General features: G+C 40.4%; 1 protein-coding gene across 2 annotated transcripts in view; it reads right to left on the reverse strand.

Moving 5' to 3' along the window:
* Nucleotides 1-5,612: 5,612 nt before the first annotated feature.
* CADM1 (cell adhesion molecule 1) overlaps nt 5,613-22,800 on the reverse strand; it is a 636,874-nt gene continuing 619,686 nt past the window's right edge. For both annotated transcript variants that reach the window (XM_053691376.1, XM_053691375.1), the window contains one exon: nt 5,613-11,010. In XM_053691376.1, the coding sequence (XP_053547351.1) occupies nt 10,892-11,010 (119 nt within the window). In that variant the 3' untranslated portion in view covers nt 5,613-10,891. The remainder of the gene's footprint in view (nt 11,011-22,800) is intronic.

A 22,800-nucleotide genomic window follows, 5' to 3' on the forward strand; every position in this document is an offset into this window, starting at 1 on the left:
ACACAGGTTGTTGTTTTTTAATCATAGGAATTGTATTTCTTTCAATCAAAGAAGAATCAACTAAACATCCACAGGCCCCAGAGTCCAGGGTAGCTTCAGCTTGACTGCGATCTTGATCCCACTGCAATATAACAGATATAATACAGTATGGGTTAATATCCCCCCTTGAGGTTGGGGTATGTGACTGAATGTTTTACTTACCCAATTTCTGTCTCCTTAGCAATGGACAACTCTTTACATCATTCTTAGCTCACCCACAGTACATATATAATTTTAAGGTTATTCTTCAATTTTTTTTGTTCTTGCGAGCGGGGCCCCTTTACAAGCCATATCCATTGGCTCCAGGGTTTGCTTGAAAATATAAGAAGAAGTGGGGACTGAGGGGCTGTATTTGGGTAGAGGTGTGTCAGTTTGCGAGTGTTTAGCTTTCCTTTCCTGTAATGCCCTGTCAAAAGTAATGCCCTTCTTTATTAGTTCTTCTAGGGTACTGGGCAGCTCTATTCTGGATATCTCATCCTTAAGAGATTCTGACAGGCATAACTGGAATTGGTTTTCGAGGGAGATGTCATTCCACTTAGTCTCCTTAGACTATGGGGCCTATTTATTAAAGGTCTTGCGTACCTGATCCGACACTGTGGATCAGGTCCGCAAGACCTCGCTGAATGCGGAGAGCAATACGCTCTCCACATTTAACATTGCACCAGCAGCTCACAAGAGCTGCTGGTGCAATGCCGCCCCCTGCTGACTCGCGGCCACTCAATCGGGTTGATTTCCGGCGATTCCTGTCCGCCTCATCAGAGCAGGTGGACAGGGTTATGGAGCAGCGGTCTTTAGACCGCTGCTTCATAACTGGTGTTTCTGGCGAGTCTGAAGACTTGCCAGAAACACAAGCCCACAAGCTTGATAAATGGGCCCTCATTATCTTGAACTCAGAGCTATAATCCTCCACATGTCTATTCCCATGTTTAAGAACTATAATCACTCTTTCTGCATTGAGTTTTTTGGGGACAAAGAGACATGGGCCTCTATTTAACAAGCTCCGTAAGGAGCTTGATGGCCTCTGTTCCTGGCTAGTCTTCAGACTCGACAGAAACAGCAGTTATGAAGCAGCGGTCACAAAGACCGCTGCTCCATAACCTGTCCGCCTGCTCTGAGCGGGCGGACAGACATCGCCGGAAATCAACCCGATCGAGTACGATCGGGTTGATTGACACCCCCCTGCTGGCAGCGTTGTACCAGCAGCTCTTGTGAGCTGCTGGTGCAATGCTGAATACGGCGAGCGTATTGCTCGCCGTTTTCAGCAAGGTCTGGCAGACCTGATTCAGCGAGGTCTGGCGGACCAGCGAGGTCTGGCGGACCTTCATAACTAGAGGCCATGGCCTTAAAGAATCCTTAAAGAAAATTCAGTATGGGTCATTATTTTCAAAGAAGGTATTAGCCCATGAGTGTGGTTCTCCTTTAAGATATGAGATAACTGTGCAGACCTTTATACTTTCTGTATGAACAATGGGTGCCGAGCAGAGCTGGGAAGATTCCCATTGCTGCTACCAATGCAAGATTCCCATTGCTGCTACCAATGCAAAAAAGGGTGTACAAATTCTGGTGTCACCTCACAAATAGTGACACAAATACACTTTACCACCAAGCACTCTGTGACCCAGCATCAAAAGCATTTAGAGAATATACATCAGACCTGCAAAACCACATCAGTGAAATAGAGATAGTGAGATAGTGTCACCAAACACCTTACAAATAGCTCTGAAGGAGAGGTACACTGGGCACTGGGAGGAACAGATTGGACAACAGAACAAGCTGGAGTGTTACAGGTCTCTACAAAGAGAGTACAAACTAGCTGAGTATCTCACAAGTGTCACCAACCCAAAGCACAGACAGATACTCACTAAATACAGAATCTCTGACCACCAGCCGGAAATAGAGACTGGCAGATATCAGACAAAATGGATACCCAGGGCAGCCAGACAATGTGCGCAGTGTGACAGTGGGGACATAGAGACTGAAGCGCACTTCCTCTTGTACTGTATAAGATACAAACTATTGTTCTATTAATTAATTAATTCTTTATCTGTTTAGAAACTGTTCTGTAAATATGTATATATACTAGTTGAGCATTCTATACACAAAAAAAAAAAGGTTTGGTCTTTTTAATTAATCTTAGTGGGAGGGGTTAATGTCCCCTTTAAAAGCACACCTCTTACAAGGAGGTTTAGATCTATGAATACGGCCAACGGCCGAAATGCGTAAGAACATGCTTATGCTCACCCTGTGCTGATGTCTTCACGATCTTTTTAATTGTTTATGGAATAAAGATGTTTTTTTTAATTATCTGGGAGCTTACATCTGAAATTTTTTCTCAAACTCTTAAGGGATAAATACTTCCCAAAAATAATGAAAGAAGTAACAGACTTCCCACAGATGTCTGAACAAAAAAGACTGTGTAATCTTAGGAGAAAAAAACAAAGCTACAAGGATAGTAGCAAAATATGTAGCAGACTGTCACATGACCAGAACCCCCAATCAGATTAAATGAACTGTTATATTTACCCACTATATTCCTACTTTATTAATTCTTATTGATCTGTTTTATTGTAACATATTACTTTGGCAACACATGTAATAATGTCATGCTAATAAAGTATTCTTAAATTGACTTGATAGTTTTTTAGTTTTAGGAAGAAAAGTAATTTGCAGGCATTTTTAAACTCCCTATACTAGGAGAGGTCACCACTGAACTAACTGCAGGCTCTGGAGGTTCCCATGTTTATGGGTTAGGTTCTCTTTAGTAATGGTATGTAGTGTTAAGTTCTCTGTCTGTAATTCTTTCTGTAGAGATGTAGGAGGTTAGACTCACACTGAGTGAAGCAAGCAGGAGGAGCTTCAGAAAGTGGAGTGCTGACTAAGCATGCAGCAACTTAAGGGTTAACTTTTGTCTGCACTGCTAGGTGTTTCTGTTTAAGTGTATTAGCTGATGTTGCAGCTAGAGGGAGATGTTGCAGAGCCTATATTAGTGTCTGCAGGCAGGAAGTAGGGTCACTAACCTGTTTCTCATCTTCCCTCCCAAGTAACAGGTGTTCCAGTTTCCAGTTATGGATGCAGGGTTGGACCATTCCAGTCAACAGCGGACTGCAGACACGCCGGCAATAGTTTCACTTTGGCTGGGGGCTGAATAGTCATTCGGACCTTGGTAAGACCAAAGTGCTGTAGTTGTGCTCTTAGGGACCCTTCTTTGGAACTAACAGTCTTTTGGCAGAGGAACCCTTGTGTTAGCAGTTTGGGGGTCCCTCAACTCAATTTTTGTGGTACTTGCATGGCGTTATGCATCCTGTTGTGGTGGCAGCGAGGTGCGACATATCTGCGATAGGCTCAGCCTGGCGGGGTGAAAGAGGAGGGGGACACGTGAGCACATTCAACGTCAGCCATAAGGGCTGACGCTCGGTGGCTCCCTGCAACGATCCCTCCTAAAAACCCCTCCAGGCTGACGGAATGGGGGCGCCCCCATTCCTTTAGGGCGGTCACACCCCTTTCTTAGGAGTTGTAGAATAGGTATGATCTTGCCGGCCAACGTTAATTTATTTAAGTTAATTTTAAGTTATTGTTTTAAATAAATACAACCCTTGTCCCCGGATGGGGAAAGGGTTTTTTCTCCCATAACTGGTGTCTGTGTGTTATTATGTTGTTGAGGGTATTGTTATCACATAGTAGGTAAGGTATAGAATGTTTTACCCTTATGGCAGACTAAAATGCGTGCAGGTTGATTTCACACAGAGGAGCAGCTGCTCAGTACAATCCACTTAGTGTCTGCATGCAGGGAAATGTACACTGCTGTAGTCAGTCTGTCTCACACTATGGCAGTGTGCAGGGAAATGTACACTGCTGTAGTCAGTCTGTCTCACACTATGATAGTGTGCAGGGAAATGTACACTGCTGTAGTCAGTCTGTCTCACACTATGGCAGTGTGCAGGGAAATGTACACTGCTGTAGTCAGTCTGTCTCACACTATGGCAGTGTGCAGGGAAATGTACACTGCTGTAGTCAGTCTGTCTCACACTATGGCAGTGTGCAGGGAAATGTACACTGCTGTAGTCAGTCTGTCTCACACTATGGCAGTGTGCAGGGAAATGTACACTGCTGTAGTCAGTCTGTCTCACACTATGGCAGTGTGCAGGGAAATGTACACTGCTGTAGTCAGTCTGTCTCACACTATGGCAGTGTGCAGGGAAATGTACACTGCTGTAGTCAGTCTGTCTCACACTATGGCAGTGTGCAGGGAAATGTACACTGCTGTAGTCAGTCTGTCTCACACTATGGCAGTGTGCAGGGAAATGTACACTGCTGTAGTCAGTCTGTCTCACACTATGGCAGTGTGCAGGGAAATGTACACTGCTGTAGTCAGTCTGTCTCACACTATGGCAGTGTGCAGGGAAATGTACACTGCTGTAGTCAGTCTGTCTCACACTATGATAGTGTGCAGGGAAATGTACACTGCTGTAGTCAGTCTGTCTCACACTATGGCAGTGTGCAGGGAAATGTACACTGCTGTAGTCAGTCTGTCTCACTATGATAGTGTGCAGGGAAATGTACACTGCTGTAGTCAGTCTGTCTCACACTATGGCAGTGTGCAGGGAAATTCACACAGCAGAGCTGCTACTTTTGGTTGGAATTTAATTACTTGCTGGCCCCAGGTTTTGCGCCTCTCTATCCTCACCAGTTCTTATGTTATTAAACAGTATTTCATAACATAAGGACTGGTGAGGCTAAAGAGGCAGAAGACGCTCAAAGGAGCCTAAAGAAAAAACATATTACACCCGAGCTGCAGTCAGCGCGCAACTTGTAATCTAGCCGTCTGTGTGGTATATATATATATGTGTATTTGTATGTGTATATATATTTTACAGACATATATACACATAAATACATAAATAGACAAACAAGTGCATTGGAGCCCTTTAGAGTCAAGTAGCTGAAAACATGTAAAATCATTTTTTATGCAATATTCATATTTAATAAAGTGTTTATGTATGTACTTAAATATTTCACATTCCAATGTTCTTCACATAGAGGAATATGTTCTATGTATTTTTAAAAAGATACTCCTATATATATATATTTAGCCAAAAAAACAACCTTTAGATATATGTAGAAACATGTATTTATGAATAAATAGAACATTTTCTTCAATTGTGAAGAACATTGGAATGTGAAAAACTCATATTTTCATGTTGGGTTAGCGCACTAGAGAAAATGTGACCAGGTTTGTGTGCGAGTAAGGATGTTGTTTTTTTCTTCACTTTTCTGTTATATTGAAGTTTATGGGGGGAAACGTTGACATAGTTGCGATATTGGAAGCCTGGCTTTTTGCGTGGGTCGGCTTAGCGCACAAGCAAAAACTTTTTACTTTTAACTTGTAATAAGCGTGCAATCTGACGCGTACAAAAAGCCAAAGTCTAGATTCAAACTACCGCTCCACTCGTAATCTAGCCCATAGGTGGTTTATTTTAAGACAGGAGAGAATGTTGGATGGTGTTTACCCTTTTCGCGTAGACAGACCAATTGCACAGTAAACATAGAAAAAAACAAATAAATAAAAGAAAGCATGACATGATTTTATGTTTTATTATCATTTTCTTACAAAGTAATACTCAACAATACATTTCAAACAGTTTACCGTATATTAAAAAATACAGAAATAATACAACTAAAAAGCAAAAAAAAAAAAAAAAAGGGGGGGGAGGAGAAAATGATTATCTATCCATGATATGATCAATCTGAGCTTCCATTTGATATGTGGGGCCTAAAGTTTAGCAGCCTACCTGAGACAGAACACACAGGGGACACAGGGACCTGAGACAAGCAAAAACAAGAACAAAACTGCCTCCCGGAGCCACCGAGAGGAAACACAAGCGCTTACACGGGAAACAAGACTTGCACACAGCCTACATGAGGAATGTCCCTCTGTGACCCCTCATTTCCACCTTAAATAGCATACTTAGGGAGTATTAAAGATGGCCATTACCTAACATCTTAAAAAGAATAAAAACTAGCAGATACCTCAAGTCATTTTGTGACACTATGAAGCGAGCAGTGAGAAGCCAGATATACATTGTGTTGGTATCCTGGTCTGTGAGTGCAGGGAGGCAGCATGCAGATACTCCGAGAGGAGCATTCACCGAGAAGGATGCCCCAGCTATATAATTCATAAACAGCTTGGGGGGCAGCCCGTAATCAGTTCCCGTCAGGCATAATCCTTGAGGGGCACAGTAATACACACCACAGAAAAGAAATGATCATATAGGGGCAGCCCAGGGATACACATCACACACAGTAATCTCATTCAGGGACCCAATATCTTCACAAGTACTAGGGTTAAAGTATTTATGATTTAAATTCATTAATTGCAGCAAAAAAGTTTCCTCAAAACTGAAGGCTTTCATAGAAAAACAGAAGAACCCAGGTGATATCTGTATGTTTTATTAAGGTTATTGGGGCAGGTTTATCCAGAAAGAGGGTGATGAGGGTATGGCTTTCTTGTGTTCCCGCTGGTTTGTCCTTGGCCTGCTCCGCTTCTGTGCAGTTATTAGTTGAATCCACCACATGAAAGCACATTAGTCATGCTAGGCCTAGCAAAAACCACACAACTGGAATCTTAATATAACCTCACAGATAATAGGAGAAATATTTTATTCTATGTTCCTGGGTTGGGGAGGGGGTGCAAGGAAAGAGCGCCCACACATGGCAGGTCAGTAGCATTGCATACTCTTGACCATTTTCAGTGGGTGCAGTTTAAAATATCCTCTCTGCTTGGTGGCCATCTTTAAATAACTCCAAATATAAGATCAGTATTACACAGTACAAATGCAATTCTATTAAGCAAATCACAGTTAAGATGACAATACAGCAAAGCACTTAGCTTGCTAACACCTTCTATAATAGCAATGGTATTTTACATTGTTTTAATTAACAAATTTAGACTGAACCCTCCAGACAGCACAATAATACTACAGAATCTATAATATAGACTGCATTTTATAGCAGCTCTCATAAGGGCAAAATGCGTAAGCATTAAGGGAAACTGCACCTTTAATGCTGTGAATGGGAAACAAGGGTGAATACACAGGGGTGCAGAGATCGAGAGAGCGCTATGCCTCCTTGAAAGAAAATGTTAAGTGGCACAAAGAAGGGAGGAGAACAGACTGTGAACAGGAAGAAAGAAGAAAATAAAATGGGGAGAATGGATGTAAGAAAAATGGAAGAGAAACAGGAAAAGAAAGAGATGAAAGAGTGGAGAAAAGAATGGAAGTTGATAAAAAGAATGTCTGGTCAGAACATAAAGGGAAAGTATATTAAAAACAGGAGAGAGATGAGTTAACAAAACACAGCCATACATGGGAGGATGAAGCACACGGGAAGAAACAGATGTAATTACAGAGATGAAAGACAAAGAATAAAAAAGTATAAAGTGAGATAAGCATAGAATAAAAGCAAGTGGCACACAGAAGAGTAGGAAAGGGGGACAGACAAGGGCGAGCAAGATGACAAGGAAACATGAAATAGTTCTGAGAAAAACAGGGCCAGAAAAAGACATTGACACAGGAAAAGATGTCAGTGAGGCACAGGGAGGGTGGTAGCATCATATGAAGGGACTGGGCATATGGAAAAATGAATGGGGCACAGAACATATGGAGGAGGCACAGGGATACAAAGCAAGGCACAGAAAAAAATAGGCACAGGGAGCAGAGAGATTAACAGCAAAAGAGTGAGGTTACCTATGAATGGCAAAATAATTTGCAAACAGAGGAAAGACTGCCACAAAATTGGCTCATTTTTAACTAGTTTGTGATAGAAAAGGCACAACCTCACTTTCTCCCACTAACAGTCCAAGGTGGGCAAAGGTGGCAGCTTCTGTAAGTTGAAATATATTGGTTCCCACAGTTTCTTCATGTAACCAACAAACAGAGATGATTTATTTCGATAAAAGATCAAAGAGACTTCACTGCCTCTCATGCTGGGTTTCTGGGGATGCAAAATCAAGACTTTGGTGGATTTCTAGAATACATGCCAAGCAAAATGTACTGCAAATGGCATGCTAAAACACAAGCCCAGCAAAAAATGACCTGGTCAGATAGAAGGCAGTTCCAGCATGAAGTCACATGAGATATACAGACAAAAACACAGGCTCAGCAAGAGGTTGCATGAGAAGCACAAACAGAAGATATAGTCAGCATGAAGTTATGTAAGATGGAGAGACTTGAATTCACGTGATATAGAAAGAACAAAACATTGGCTGGACAAACTAAAAGTGATATTAGTTGGATAGACTGAAGTACATAGCCCAGCATAAGGCAACATGAGATCAACAGGCAGAAGACAGGACCAGAAAAAAAGTGATGTAAGGTGCACAAGTAGAGGAGTTTAACTGGATGTGACATCAGGTAGACAGATAGAAGACAAAACCAACAGATGGTGCTATAAGATTGACAGAGAGAGGACAAGCAAAGTTGGAGGTGACATAAGACGAGACAAAGAGACGGTATATTCAGTTGGAGATGACAAATATAAACAGTTAGTAAAAAAGACCATTAGGAGGTGCCATATAGATTGACACAGAGAACAAGAGCCCATCAGGAGATGACATCAGCTAGACAAATAGAAGGCAAACCCAAAAGTAGTTAACATTACAGAGACAAGTACAGCAATAGGTGACATGATATGGACAGATCTCAAGCCAAGCAGCAGGTGACATTAAATAGACAGAAGACAAGCACAGAAGGAGGTGATAGAAGATGGGCAGAGATACAACTGGTCAAGCTGGAGTTGACATACGATGGAAGAGAGAAGACAAGCCAGCAAAAGGTGACTTAAGAGAAGACTGGTCCTGCCTGAGGCCTAAGAGATAACAGGCTCAGCATATCTTGATGTAAGATGGACAGGTAAAATACACACAAAGTAGGAGCTAACAAAATATGGACGGGAGATGGTAGGCCTAGCAGGAGAAAAAATAAAATGGACAGATAGAAGACAAATCCAGCACATTGTGACATAAAATGGAGATAGGGAGGAAAAGCCAAATGCCACATAAGATTGACAAAGAGAAGACTGGCCCAGTAGGAGGTGACAAAGATGGACAGAGGGAAGAAAAAAAGCGACTCCAGATGAACAGATAGAAGATAAGCCCAACTGTAAGTAGCCAACGATGGACAGAGATAAGACGGGTGCAGCAGGAGATAATGACAGATGGACAGATATTAGACTGGTCTTGCTGAAGGTGACATAAAATGGACAACATTATGGCAGGCAGAGTAGTTGATGATGTTAGATGAACAGATAGAAGACCTGTAGGAAGTGACAAAAGATGGCCAGAGACAACAGTAGCTGGTGACATAAGATAAAGAAAGAAAAGACAGGCTTTAAGGAAGGCAACATAAAGATGGGCAGATGGAAGATAAGCCAACCAGGTGGTGATAAGAGCAGAGAAGACGTGAAGCTGAAGGTCACATAATATAATCATGAACAGTACTGCACAATTTGTTAGCACTTTATAAATAAAGTATAAAAATTATAATAGAAAAAATTAGAAGTCATGCCCAGCAGAAGGGGACATAAAATGGACAAATAGAAGACAGCTACAACAGTAGGAGATGTCAGATGGACAAACAGAAGGAAAATCCAGCAGCAAGTGACAAAAGATAAACAAACAGAAGAGAGGTCCAGCAGGAAGTGACATAATATAGAGATGTTGCAAGATGCACAAATAGAAGGCAGGCCCTGAGGGAGATGAGATACAATGGACAGATAAAAGACAATTCAAGCAGGATGTGACATAAAATGGACAGAGAGAAGACAAGCCCAGAAGAAGGTAAAATTAAATGGACAGAAGACAGGCCCAGCAGAATGTGATGCAAAATGGACAGATAGATGTCAAGCCTAGCAAGAAGTGACAATAGATGGACAGAAGACAAGCACAGGAGGAGGTGATAAAAGATGAGCAGAGATACAACTGGTCCAGCTGGAGGTAACATAAGATGGACAGAGAAAAGACAAGCCAGTAAAGGTGACTTAAGATAAGACTGGTCCAGCAGAATGTGATGCAAAACAGACAGATAGAAGTCAAGCCCAGCAGGAAGTGACATTAGATGGACAGCGGACAGGCCCAGAAGAATGTGATGCAATATAGGCATATAGAACACAGGCCAGGCATGAAACATGAGATAAATTAAGAGAAAACAAGCTTAAGGGAAACTCATTCTAGCAGAAAAAGAGCAACCTAAGTAGGAAGTCTCATAAGACATCACCAGTAAGTGATATAAGGTACTATCTCTATGGGAAACAAAAACGTGCATGCCCAACAGTAGCTGGAATGAAATACACATAGATGCAGTTTTAGAATAAAGTAACAAGATATGGACAGACAGAAGAGCAGCCATAACATGTAGTGGCCTAAATAACCAGTCGGGAAAACAAGAATATTTCTGGAAAGTGAAATAAAAAACAAGCAAGGCACCAAATTTTCTGCAGATGATAAATACACACGGTCAGTGGAGGAGGAGCCTGCTGCAGACTTATGCACAGGGATCTGCTGTAGGGTGTCCTCTGTGCAGTGATATGACGTTTTACACAGAGTCCTCCTGCACCAAGAAGCCTGGAATATACATTTTACCTAAACCCACCCATCCCCAATGTTTCAGACTCTGGTTATCCCAAAGAAAGTAAAAGTGTCAAACAATAAACAGAGTGTTAAGGGGTGATCACTTTATACCAGATGGGTTCCCCACTCCTCCATCCGTACCATAGCCAAACGATAAAAAACGCGAGACGCTGGAAGGTCCTTCTTTCCTTAGGCAATGAGTCTGAGCAGTGCTCATGCCTACACACAAGGCTAAATAAAATATTCTTTCTTCTCTTCACAGCTGTTCTGGCCACCTTCTGCATTGATGATTGCTGTATCTGCATCTGCTGCATCATCTGCTCCTTTTGCTTCATGGGTGAAATATGTTCCTAGATCAATGAAAAAGAGAGAAAGTCTAAGTGTTTAATGAACATTTTAGTAATCATATTTTTGGCCAGATTACAAGTAGAGAGCAAAAGGGGTCTATTGCTGGGATTTGCACTTGTCGGGCTTATCACTGGTATTACAAGTTTGAACGCAATAGTGATTTAAGCTAGAATGATTAATGCGACTTTAGAGCTCTGGTTAACTGTTTCACAACACATAAAGGTTGCACAGTACACATCAAAAATACATTACAAAGTATAGTTACACTCATAATAACATTATTAACAAGTTATAAAGACTCAAAGATATGAGATCTCAGGTGTTAGGAAAAAAAAGGCAGGTAAAGGGCTTTAACATTGAGAAACATACATATACATCTCTAAAGATGTATATGTATGTATATAGACATGTCTATATATGTGTACATATGTATATAAATGTACTTAAATACATATATACACATAAGTACACATATATAGACATATATATACTGTATATATATATATATATATATATATATATATATATATATATATATATATATATATATATATGTTGATTGGAGCCCTTTGCAGTTAAGGAGATGAAAACATGTCAAAGCATAGCTATGTATAGTATTTATAAAAATGTATATATATATATATATATATATATATATATATATATATGTATGTATATATCTATCCATATATAATAATCATCTATATATAATCTATATAATCATCTATATGTATAGGTATAGATATATATTTTACCAAAAAACATCAGATATATGTAGAAATATTTATTTAAAAATATTAATATTTTCATATTGGTTTAGCGCTTAATGAAAATATGCGATCAGGTTTATGCAAGAGTGGGGTGTTTTCCCTCACTTCTTTTTCTTCATTGACATATATGGGGGAATATGTGAACACTTACCCAATTTTTTAAACTTTGTTTTTTTTGCGCTTGTTGATTTAGCGCTAGTGTTTATCTCAGCAGTGCCTCCAAAATGTTATGAATATTATCTTTACCTATAAAAGTGTATTATGTGAACTGGTTTATAGGTGTAATGCTTGTAATTTAATGACACACTTGATTAAAACTTGTTAAAGAAAATAAACACAAAACCTTAATCCTTTTAATTGCTATAAGTCTATTAATTATACCAACACCAGATGAATAAACAAAAATAGCTTTATGAAGATTTCAATTGTAAAATAATTAGCGTTTAATAGTAGCAAAGCAATCAAAATACATACAAGGAAATAAACTATAATCCTAAAATAGCAGTTTACTTTCAACTCGTATTATGAGTGCAACTCGACAAGCGCAAAAAATGTACTTTTAGTGCAATTAATGCTCAAGTTGAAGCATTATTTTGTGCTCAACTCGTAATCTGGCCCTTTATTTGTGAGCAAGTGTGAAAATGTAAATTATATGTAAAATATATGCCTTACGAAACTCGCCAAAATCAGGCTACTGAATTAGATAAATCAACGAATCATTCAAAATGATGTACTGTATGTGAAGAATCTGGTGAGTTTTCACAGTAAAAAGTATATATAAAAAATAAATAAATAAAAGCTTGGAAAGGCCTTAAACTGCAAGACCCTGCAAAATCCCACTTAGCTATGGATTGTAATAGATCCCAGTGCTTTTAAACAATACACAAAAGAATAATGCTTTGCTCATTAACAATTTATAAAATATTAGACAACAACATTTGACATCACTTTTGAACCCTTTAGAATTGAACAGGTAAAAAAGAAAATAAATATGTAAATATTTTGTTACATTAATTAATGAACTCATCACCAATTGTAAAATAAATAAGCTCTGATGGTTGAATGAAGTTATACATAGGGACCAAGAAAGGATCAGTAGATTCTGAGCTAGATTCATTTAGGTTTGTTTGGCTGCTGAGAGGCTTTGTGGTGTGTTTGAAATGTACTGAGGCTCATCGCCAGTAGGTGTCCTGCCAATACCATCTAATTGGCCAAATACTTGATATCTTGCACAGCAACTATACAAAAACAATAATTACAACCACAAAGCTTTGGAAACATGTTTGCTAAAAGTGTTTAATATATATTACACATCCATCAGGTAATCTGACCTGTTAAAGTTGTGTATTCTGAACTATTAAAAAAAGTGACAATGTGCTTCATATGTATTTTTGTGGTTTTTCCAGTTTAAAGACCATCATTAAACCTTGTTATTCTATGGGTTTTGAGTGGGTTCATCTGACATAGATTTCACCATTTCTTTCTTGTACAACTAGAATAGGCCCATGTTAGACAATGAACATACCAACACAAGATTAGTCCTTATTGATACAGAGCCCACTGACCCCTCTTTAGATAGAGCTTGCAATTTTAAAACAACTTTCTAATTAATTTCTATTATATAATTTGCTTATTTGGTATCCTTTGTTGAAAAGCATACCTAGGTACGCTCAAGAGCTGGGAGATAGCTGCTGATTGGTGGGCTGTACATATATACCGCTTGTCATTTGCCATCTGTTTTTAGCTAACTCCCAGTAGTGCATTTATGCTCCTTTAACAAAGAATACCAAGAGAATGAAGCAACATTAACAATAGGAGTACATTGAAAGTTGTTTTAATTGATTTATGAAAAAGACAATTTGGATTCCATGCCCCTTTAACTATGGTTAAAGGGACATAACACCCAACATTTTTCTTTCATGATTCAGATAGAACATAACATTTTAAACAACTTTCTAATTTATTTCTATTATCCAATTTGCTTTGTATTCTTATTATCCTTTGTCGAAAAGCAGGAAAAGTAAGCTCAAGAGAGTGCACATGTCTTCAGCACTATATGGCAGCAGTTATGCAACAATGTTATACATTATAAGGAGCACTAGATGGCAGTACTATTTCCAGTCATGTAGTGCTCCAGATATGTGTGAGCATATTGCCTCTTTTGTATTAGAGTTCTGGAGGAACGAATTGCAACACTGCATGATATTCAGATACTTGAAAGGGAAATGGATATGTCTGAGCAGATTGTTCATGGTTCTAGCAGTGGGAATGTAGAGGATTCAGATGGGGAGACTTCGGGATGTAGCTGGGTCACAGTTAGAAGGGGTAGTAAAAGTAAGCGGAAGAGACAGGCCAGTTCTGAGCTGGTATACCAAAACAGATTTGCCAGATTGATTGAAGGGCTGTTCTGCCTAGTATAGTGAGCAGTCCTTCAGTCATGGAAGTGGGGCATACTATAGTTAACAGTCCTTCAGTCATGGAAGAGGAGCATACAAGTCTGGGCCTGAGGCAGATGTTAGTTGTAGGAGACTATTATTAGGACGGTTGATAGGGTAATTTGTCATCCAGACCCCTTAAATAGAACAGTTTGCTGTCTTCCAGTGGCTCGTGTTAGACATATTGTGGAGCATATTGATAGATTTTTTTGAGGGATCTTGGTCTGATCCTGCACTCATGGTGCATATTAGCTCTAATGAAGGAATCAGTGAGAGATGGAGTGTCCTAAAAAATAACTTTAAGGAATTAGGTAGCAAGCTTAAAGCAAGGACCTCCAAGGTAATATTACCAGTGCCATGTGCTAACCCAGTAAGGCAGAAGGAGCTAAGTTAATTTAATTCCTTGTGAAAAGCATGGTGTAAGAATGAGGGGTTTTACTTTTTAGAGCACTGGGCTGACGTTTCACTTGGGTACAATTTGTACAGTAAGGATGGATTGCACCTGAATGGCATGGGGCAGAGGATGGTTCATGCTTAGAGAATATTTTAAACAAGGTAAAGGTGGGAGGGTCAGTCCAAGCATAATAGTGCAGAAAGATCAGTCTGTGAATATGTCAGACCTATAATATCTCAAGGGAGGGATGACAAAAGGGTACACTTGGGTAATGTCACATTAGAGAATTTGGAGGAAAGCGCACAAAGTAGGAGCTGAAAGCTCATGAAAATTAAATGTATGACAGCAAATGCAAGAAGCATAATGGGTAAAATGGGGGAACTGGAGCTCTTAGTTGCAGAAGAGGACTATGATGTTATCAGTATAACTGAAACTTGGTGGGATGATTCACATGACTGGGCAGTTAACTTAGAGGTGTATACTTTATTTAAGAGGGACAGGGGTAATAAAAGGGGTGGAGGAATTTGCTTGTATATTTACCTGACCATAAACCTACAATATGGGAAGATATTTATGATGATACAGGTGATAATGTAAAGACCCTGTGGGTTCAAAATAAGGAGTGAGAAAAAAATTCTAAAAAATATTACTAGGAAAATGCTATAAGCTCCCCAACATTAGTGACATGGAGGAAACTAAAGTACTAATGCAAATAGAAAAGGCTGCTAATAATAAAAGTGCTGTAAAAAAGTTTTGTTTATGTGTTTTTAAAAGGATATTGTGCAGGTGCCCACTGGTGGCTATTGGGTTTACTAAAGACTGCAGGCTATATTTTGATACAAGCTGTAGTGGTGGGCGGTGACACTGAATCCCACCATAGGCAGTGCTTCTGCGACATTTACGCTTCGGATCCGCTGCATAGTAGCTCTGTGGGAGATCAGTAACAACGTGGCTCAGGTGGACCAGAGTGGTAAGACGCCCTAACCTAGGCTTTCAAGGGGTCAGCTGTTTTGGTGCTTGGGACCTGATATCCCGCTGTGTGGTCCATGATTATTTCCTTCTCGTACAATGGACAACTCTATGTAGAGTCTGGAGGAATCTGCCTTGGTAGATTCTATTGATAGTAAATGCATGCTCTGTAAATTAACCCCTGTGAACCCTCCGGCACAACTCTGCAATTGCTGGCTAACATATGTCCTGATGTCTTACTCAGGAGGCCCAAGCAGTCAGACCATGGAGGAGCTCCCACATGCCTGTTCTCCAGAAGACCCTACTATGACTTCTCCTGCCTTGACTGATGAGGACACCCCTGTCCAGCAGCCCATGAAGGTGATCTCTGCTACCCAAGAGTGTGGCACTAAGAGTGGCTCAGTCCCGGCTGGGGTGGGCCTTTTAACCAATGACCTTACGACCCGCATATGGGAGGCTGTGTCGGATACTCTGAGCACTAGACAGGAATAGCACGAGAGAGGTTGAATATTCTCCAGTTCGTAGCCCAGGTGTGGTGGTGGAGGCCAAGACTGATAGTTATAGACAACCTTCTTAGAACGAACCTATAGTTGGCTCTGAAGGTGAACCTCTTTCCTATGACCTTTCCGAGTGAGAGTTGGAAGAGGTCTCCGAGGAGGGGACAATTAGGTTCAAAGCGGAGCAGCTCAGGCTCCTGTTGAAAAGGGTCCTAACTACCCTGGAGGTTCTGGCAGCAAGGTCACCTGAGGAGCCACAGGCTCCGTGACTGGGGATTATTCTTTAGACCTAGGCTCTCAGATGGGTTTCCTGTACCCCCCCCCCCCCCCGTTACTGCTAAGATCATCTCTAAGGAATGGGAAAGGCCAGGGTATCTTCGGAGCCATTTAAGAGATTGTTCCCTGTTCCAGATAACTATGCAGAAGTTTGGAACAGTGAACCTACTGGAGGGATCTCTCAGAGTACTGTTTCTCTAGTCTGGTGCCCTATTTCAACCAGCAGCAGGAATAGCTACAGTCAAGGAGGCAGCCAAGCTCTGGTGTTAATTCTTAACGGATCTGATTACTGAACTCCCCTGGAGGAGATACAGGATAATTTACAATTCCAAGGGCTGGCAAATGTCTTCATCAGGGATGCCATCCTACAAACTATTTACCTCAACGCTAAGAACTCTAGCTTTGCGGTTCTGGCTAGGTGGGCCTTGTGGCTTACGTCGTGGTCAGTGGATAAAATCTAGTCTTTTATCTTTGCCCTTCAAAGGCAAGTTCTTGTTTGATCTAGACCTGGACTCCCACATAGACACAGTCATTGGTGGAAAGGGAGCTTTCCTATATTAGGATAGGAAAGCTAAGTCTACAAAGAGGAGCGCAGACATGCTTGTGATAGAGTCTTCTAGGGCAACCTGGAAGCCTCCTACGGGTGGAATAAAACTAGGTGGCCCAAGAAGTCGTCCCAGGACAACATGTCACCATGATGGAATTTCCCACAACCTGGGGCCAGGTTGTGTGGGGCATGCATTCTTTGTTTCAGAATGAATGGTATCAGTTCATCAGGGATCCATGAGCACTGGACATTATTTGCCAGGGATACAGAATCATTTTTCGATCACATCCTCCAAAGGATAATTTTTTGCTGTAAAGAGGGTGGCTCTTCTTAGCTGCATGGACGACCTCATTGCCATGGGAGAGGCAAGGGGTTCTACTCTACTCTTTTGTAGTAGAAGGAGGGCACATTATGTCCTATTTTGGACTTGAAGGATCTCAACAGATTCGTAAAAGGTTCCTACCTTAAATATGGAAACAATAAGGTGTAGATTCTTCTCCTGGTGCAGGAGGGCCAATTCCTGTCCACAATAGATTTAAAGGATGCGTTCTTTCACATTCCGATCCACCTAGATCATTACCATTTCCTACGGTTCGCCTTCCAAGACAAACACTACCAGTTTGTTGCACTTCCAGTTGGACTGGCTATGGCACCCCACATGTTTAACAAGGTGCTGGGAGCTCTGCTGGCTGTGGTTTGTCTGCAGGAGATTGCAGTGGCTTCTTTCCTGGACGGCATTCGGGTCCAGACTTCATCCTTGCCAGCGGCTCAGGACCATACTCAGAGATTACTGTCTTGTCTTCAGGCGCATGGTTGGAAGGTCAACTTGGAAAAGAGCTCCCTTGTTCCGGCCACGAGGGTAATCTTTCTGGGAATGACCATAAATTTGGTCAGTATGCACATTTACCTCACCGATCAGCGCAGGGAAACACTACAGAGGGCATGTTCCCTGCTTCAGTACAATGCCCATCCTTCGGTGGCTCAATGCATGAAAGTGGTAGATCTTATGGTTGCAGCATCTGGTGCTATATTGTTTGTTAGCTTTCAACTGAGACTTCTTCAGTTGTGTATGCTCAGACAATGGAATGGAGATCATTCATATCTGTCGCAGATCATCTATCTGGATCCCCAGATGAGAGAGTCTCGCTTGGTGGCAATCATCCACATCAGTTCTAATAGGGAAAAATTTCCGTCGCCCCGCATGGGTAGTAATCACAATGGACGCAAGTCCATCCGGTTGGTGTGTAATGTGTGGTCCTCTAAAAGCACAAGGAACCTGGTATCAGGAGGAAGTGTCTCTTCTGATCAATATTCTCGAGTTGAGAGCTATATACAATGCCAGTGTGGCCTCATTTGGGTTTCTCCTGGTTTATCCAATTTCATCAACATCAGGACTGTGGCCTACATCAACAATCAAGGGGGCACACAGAGCCCTCTGGCGATGCAGGAAGTGTCTTAAATCCTGCTGAGGGCAGAAAGGAATCAATGTCAGAATTCAGCTCTCCACATCCCAGGTGTAGAGTATTGAGAAGTGGATTTACTGATGAGGCAGATTCTCCACTCAGAGGAGTGATCCCTGAATCAGGAGGTATTTCTGGAAACAACTCACAGATGGGGTGTTTCAGACATAGATCCGATTGCATCCCGCTTCAATGCCAAGCTCTTGAAGTATGGATTAAGGTACAAGGATCCTCAGGCGGAGCTAGTTGACGATCTAGCGGTCATATGGAACTTCAACCTGGTTTATCGGTTTTCATCATTCGTTTTTTTGACCCGAGCGGTTGCCCGGATTAAGCAGGAGAGAATACCAACTATTCTGATAGCCCCTGTGTGGCCATGCAGGACTTGGTATGCAAACGTAGTGTACATGTCCTCTGCTCATCCTTGGAGGGTGTTTCTGCATCAGGATCTACTGACTCATGGACCATTCTTTTACCAGGACCTAGATACTGACTGGAGACTGAATTGTTGTCTTAAGCTCTTGCTAGCCTGTCACCGGATGCCTCTAATGATAGGTCTAGAGGACTTACCCACACTGGTGTGATCAGTGAGGTTTTTCTTGGCATAGAGTGAAGACTTTACACATTTTTAGTTTCTCCAGGGAGATCTGGAGGAAGGCCGGTAGACCCGTTATATTAAGGGTCAGATCTCTGCCCTTACTGCTCTGTTTCCTAAGAGTTGGCCAGTTTGCCAGATGGTCTAGAGTTTGTTTAGACTCTGGCTAGAATTAGCCTTAATTTTGTAACCGTTGCTTCCCTGTGGAGCCTATACTTAGTTCTCAAGGTTTTTCTGAGGGCTCCGTTTGAGCCTCAACTTTTTTTTATATTAAATTCTCTCTTGAAGAGTGGTCTTATTGGCTGTTTCCTCTGCTCATAGAGTAGCAGAGTTTTGGGCTTTGATGTGTAATCCTCTTTATATGGTGATTAATCAAGATAGGGTTGTGTTGCAGACTCAATCAGTTTTGTTTTCAGGGGTGGTGAATACTTTTATCATCATCATCCAGAAGACTGTGGTTTCTTCACTTTGTCTTAATCCGTCATCCTCTAAGGAGAGACTGTTTCATAATTTGGAGAAGACCAGAGTGCTGAAGTTCTATCTTCACGCTAATAAGGAGTTTTGTCTATCCTCTTCCTCATTCATCCTGTATACTGGTAAGCGCTGGGGGCAAGGGCCTCAGCTGTTTCTAGTTCCTTTTGATTGAGATGTCTGATCAGTATGTCCTACAGGGAAGCGGGTCAGGAGCCCCTTTGAGAATCATGGCACATTCTATCCGTGACATGTCTTCTACTTGGGCCTTTAAGAATGAGGCTGCAGTTAAGCAGATTGGCAGAGTTGTACCATGGTCTTCATGACACTCTCATGATTTTTTTTTTGTCTCAGCGGAGACATATTTTGGAAGAAGGTGTTTAAGTCTGCTTATGTCTCTGTGGACAAAATAAACCTTACCTGATTTGAACAGCAAGTAAATTTTGTTTGCAGTGATCTCTTTTTTGTTCCCTACTTTGGAAGAAGGGTTTTACAAGAGGTGCCTTCCCTACTTTTTCCTTCCTGAACATTCATGAACTCCACAGCTTGGGTATTGATTTCCTATAGGTTATGAATGTCCTCATGGACTCTCAATGCCAATAGAAGGAGAATAAAATTTATGCTTAGCTGATAAATGTATTTCCTTCTTAGCAGTGAGTCCACAACCCCGCCCAGATGCTAATGTGTAGTGGTGGCAGTTTTTTTTTTTTTTGCATCTCTGTACCTCTCTTCACTTTTCCTTATACTCGGCTGAACTACTGCAGGATAGGGGAAGTGGAAGGGATATTTATAGTCTTGTTTAGTGTGTCTTTTCCTCCTCCTAGTGGACAGGAATAGTATTTCCCATAGGTTATGAATGTTCTCATGGACTCTCACTGCCAAGAAATAAATTAATTTATCAGGTAAGCATAATTTTTTTTTTAACAGAGCGCTCCATTAAAGTCTATGGGGAGAAGTTAGCATGGTAGCAATATCCGAAGCCCTGAAGTTAGATCACATCAGGTTTTCACTAGCAGCAAATGTTTTACTTTCAACTTGTAATACGCATGCTAACCCGAACCTTATTAAAAGTTTACTTCCATCGGTGTTTGTGACACTTGTAATGTAGCCCTATATTTGAAATGGTCTAAGATGCTGTTTTACGATTTGGAACCTTAAACCATAATTAAAAGTCTGAAATGTTAGGATCAGACTACAAGTGGAGCGCTATCTTAACGTGCGCCCATAAAGGGGGAAATTTCCCTGTTTACGGGCACACGTTAAAAACTATACCTCAATCAATACAACCAAGCATTCTACTGGCCTTACTCTCTACAGAACTACATTGCTTACTAAATTTTAAATCATCTGAAATAATAATGCTCAGGTGCCAATCCTCTTCTGTAAGTCAGTAAAGTGTCATTTGAGTAATGTCCTCCTGTTTCCATAGTACAAACTGTAGAAATGTATATCTTGCTATAAAGTAAGGATTACCTTAAATGGGAAGGAAATCCCTACAAATCTTCAAATAGCTACACGTTTGCAACTTCAGGAAGCTTTCTTTAGATCCTCTATTATCTCAAATATAATACTTTCTATATTTAACATATACCATTTTTTTGCATCTGTTGAGATATTTATACCTAGATAGCTAACTGATTTAATTACTTCTTTGAAACCAAATTTTTTCTTATTAAGACCAAATCTTTTGTCCAACTTTAAAATTTTGGATTTTGCTTTATTCATTTTAAACCCAGTAAACAATTCATATAATTGAAAACTTCTATTATCTTGGCTAAGTTCTTCTCTGCTGTATTTACAAAGAGTTAAACATCCTCCTCATATAAGGCTAAATGTAATTCTACTCCTTGCAGTTTTTATGCCTGCAGAGTATTGTCTTAACTAAATTGCTATGGGTTCAATAACCAAATCAAATAAAAGTGGTGACGTAGGGCACCCTTGACTTGTCCATTTATAGATTAAAGAAACACTAATGTCAAAATTAAACTTTCATAATTCTATTAGAGCACACAATTTAAAAAAAGTTTCCTACTGAGCATGTGCAAGAATTCACAGAATATATACGCATTTCCATTTTGTGATTAGCTAATGGCTGACATATGATGTGTGAGAGGGAAAATAGAACCAAATTAAAAATCTGTCAGAAAAAAATCTACTAATTTGAAATTCAAACTAAATGCTTTTGAATTATATTTTTAGTATTAGTTTGACCAGTCATAGACCAGTTAGTCGGACATCGATAGTGGGGAAGATATTTGAAGGGATTATATTGATGAGTATATTTGTGTAAACAAAATTTCAAATCAATGTTGTTTTATAAGAAATTGATCATATCATGATGTCAAACTAATCTAATTAGATTCTACGAAGGAAGTAAAAATATGGATAAAAGGGAATCAGTTGATGTGATAGACTTGGATTATGCAAAGGCGTTTGATACAGTGCCACATGAGAGATTAATGTACAGAATTAAGGGACTGGGAATAGCTGAAAATGTTAGCCCATGGATAAATAACTGGATAAAAGACAGGGAGCAACGAGTAGTAGTAAATGGATCATACTCAGATTGGACAAAGGTAATCAGTGGAGTTCCCTGGTGATCAGTACTGGGCCCTGTTATTTTTAATATTTTTATTAATGACTTGGAGCAAGGATTAAATAGTAACATCTCTATTTTTCTGATGATACAAAGTTGTGTAAGGTCATTAGGTCAGTGCAGGATGAAATTGCTTTAAAAGGGGATTTACAAAAATTAGAAAAATTGGCAGGTAAATGGAAAATGAGATTTCATTTTGGAAGTAAAAATAAGCAGTCAACCTATTATTTAAATGGAACTAGACTTAGCAAAACAGAGGAGTAAAGGGATTTGGGAGCACTTATAGATAACAAGCTAAAGATGGGTGCACAATGCAGGGCAGCGGCTTCTAAGGCTAAAAAAATACTATTATGCATTAAAAGAGGCATTGATGTAACAGAGGAAAGCATAATTCTGGGGACTGATCTAAAAAAGATATTGCAGACTTAGAAAATGTTCAGAGAAGGGCCACAGAGATAATAAGGGGAATTGATAATTTAAGCTATGAGTAGAGGATAGCCAAATTGGGTCTGTTTTCTCTAGAAAAAAAGGCACTTGAGAGGCAACATGATTACTTAATATAAATATATTCAAGGCCCATATACAAAGAAGGCAGAAGCTCTGTTTATTCCAAGAAAATTGTTTGTGAGAAAAGGTCACAATTTAAGGCTGGAGGAAAGGAGATGCGTATGGAGCTTGATGCCCCATGTTTCAGGCGAGCTTGAAGGCTCGCTGGAAACAGAAGTTATAAAGCCGCAGTCTAAATACCGCTGCTCCATAACCTGTCCATCTACTTTGAGGCG

The sequence above is a fragment of the Bombina bombina genome, chromosome 8 (assembly GCF_027579735.1).
Source record: "Bombina bombina isolate aBomBom1 chromosome 8, aBomBom1.pri, whole genome shotgun sequence".
Taxonomy (NCBI): Eukaryota; Metazoa; Chordata; class Amphibia; order Anura; family Bombinatoridae; genus Bombina; species Bombina bombina.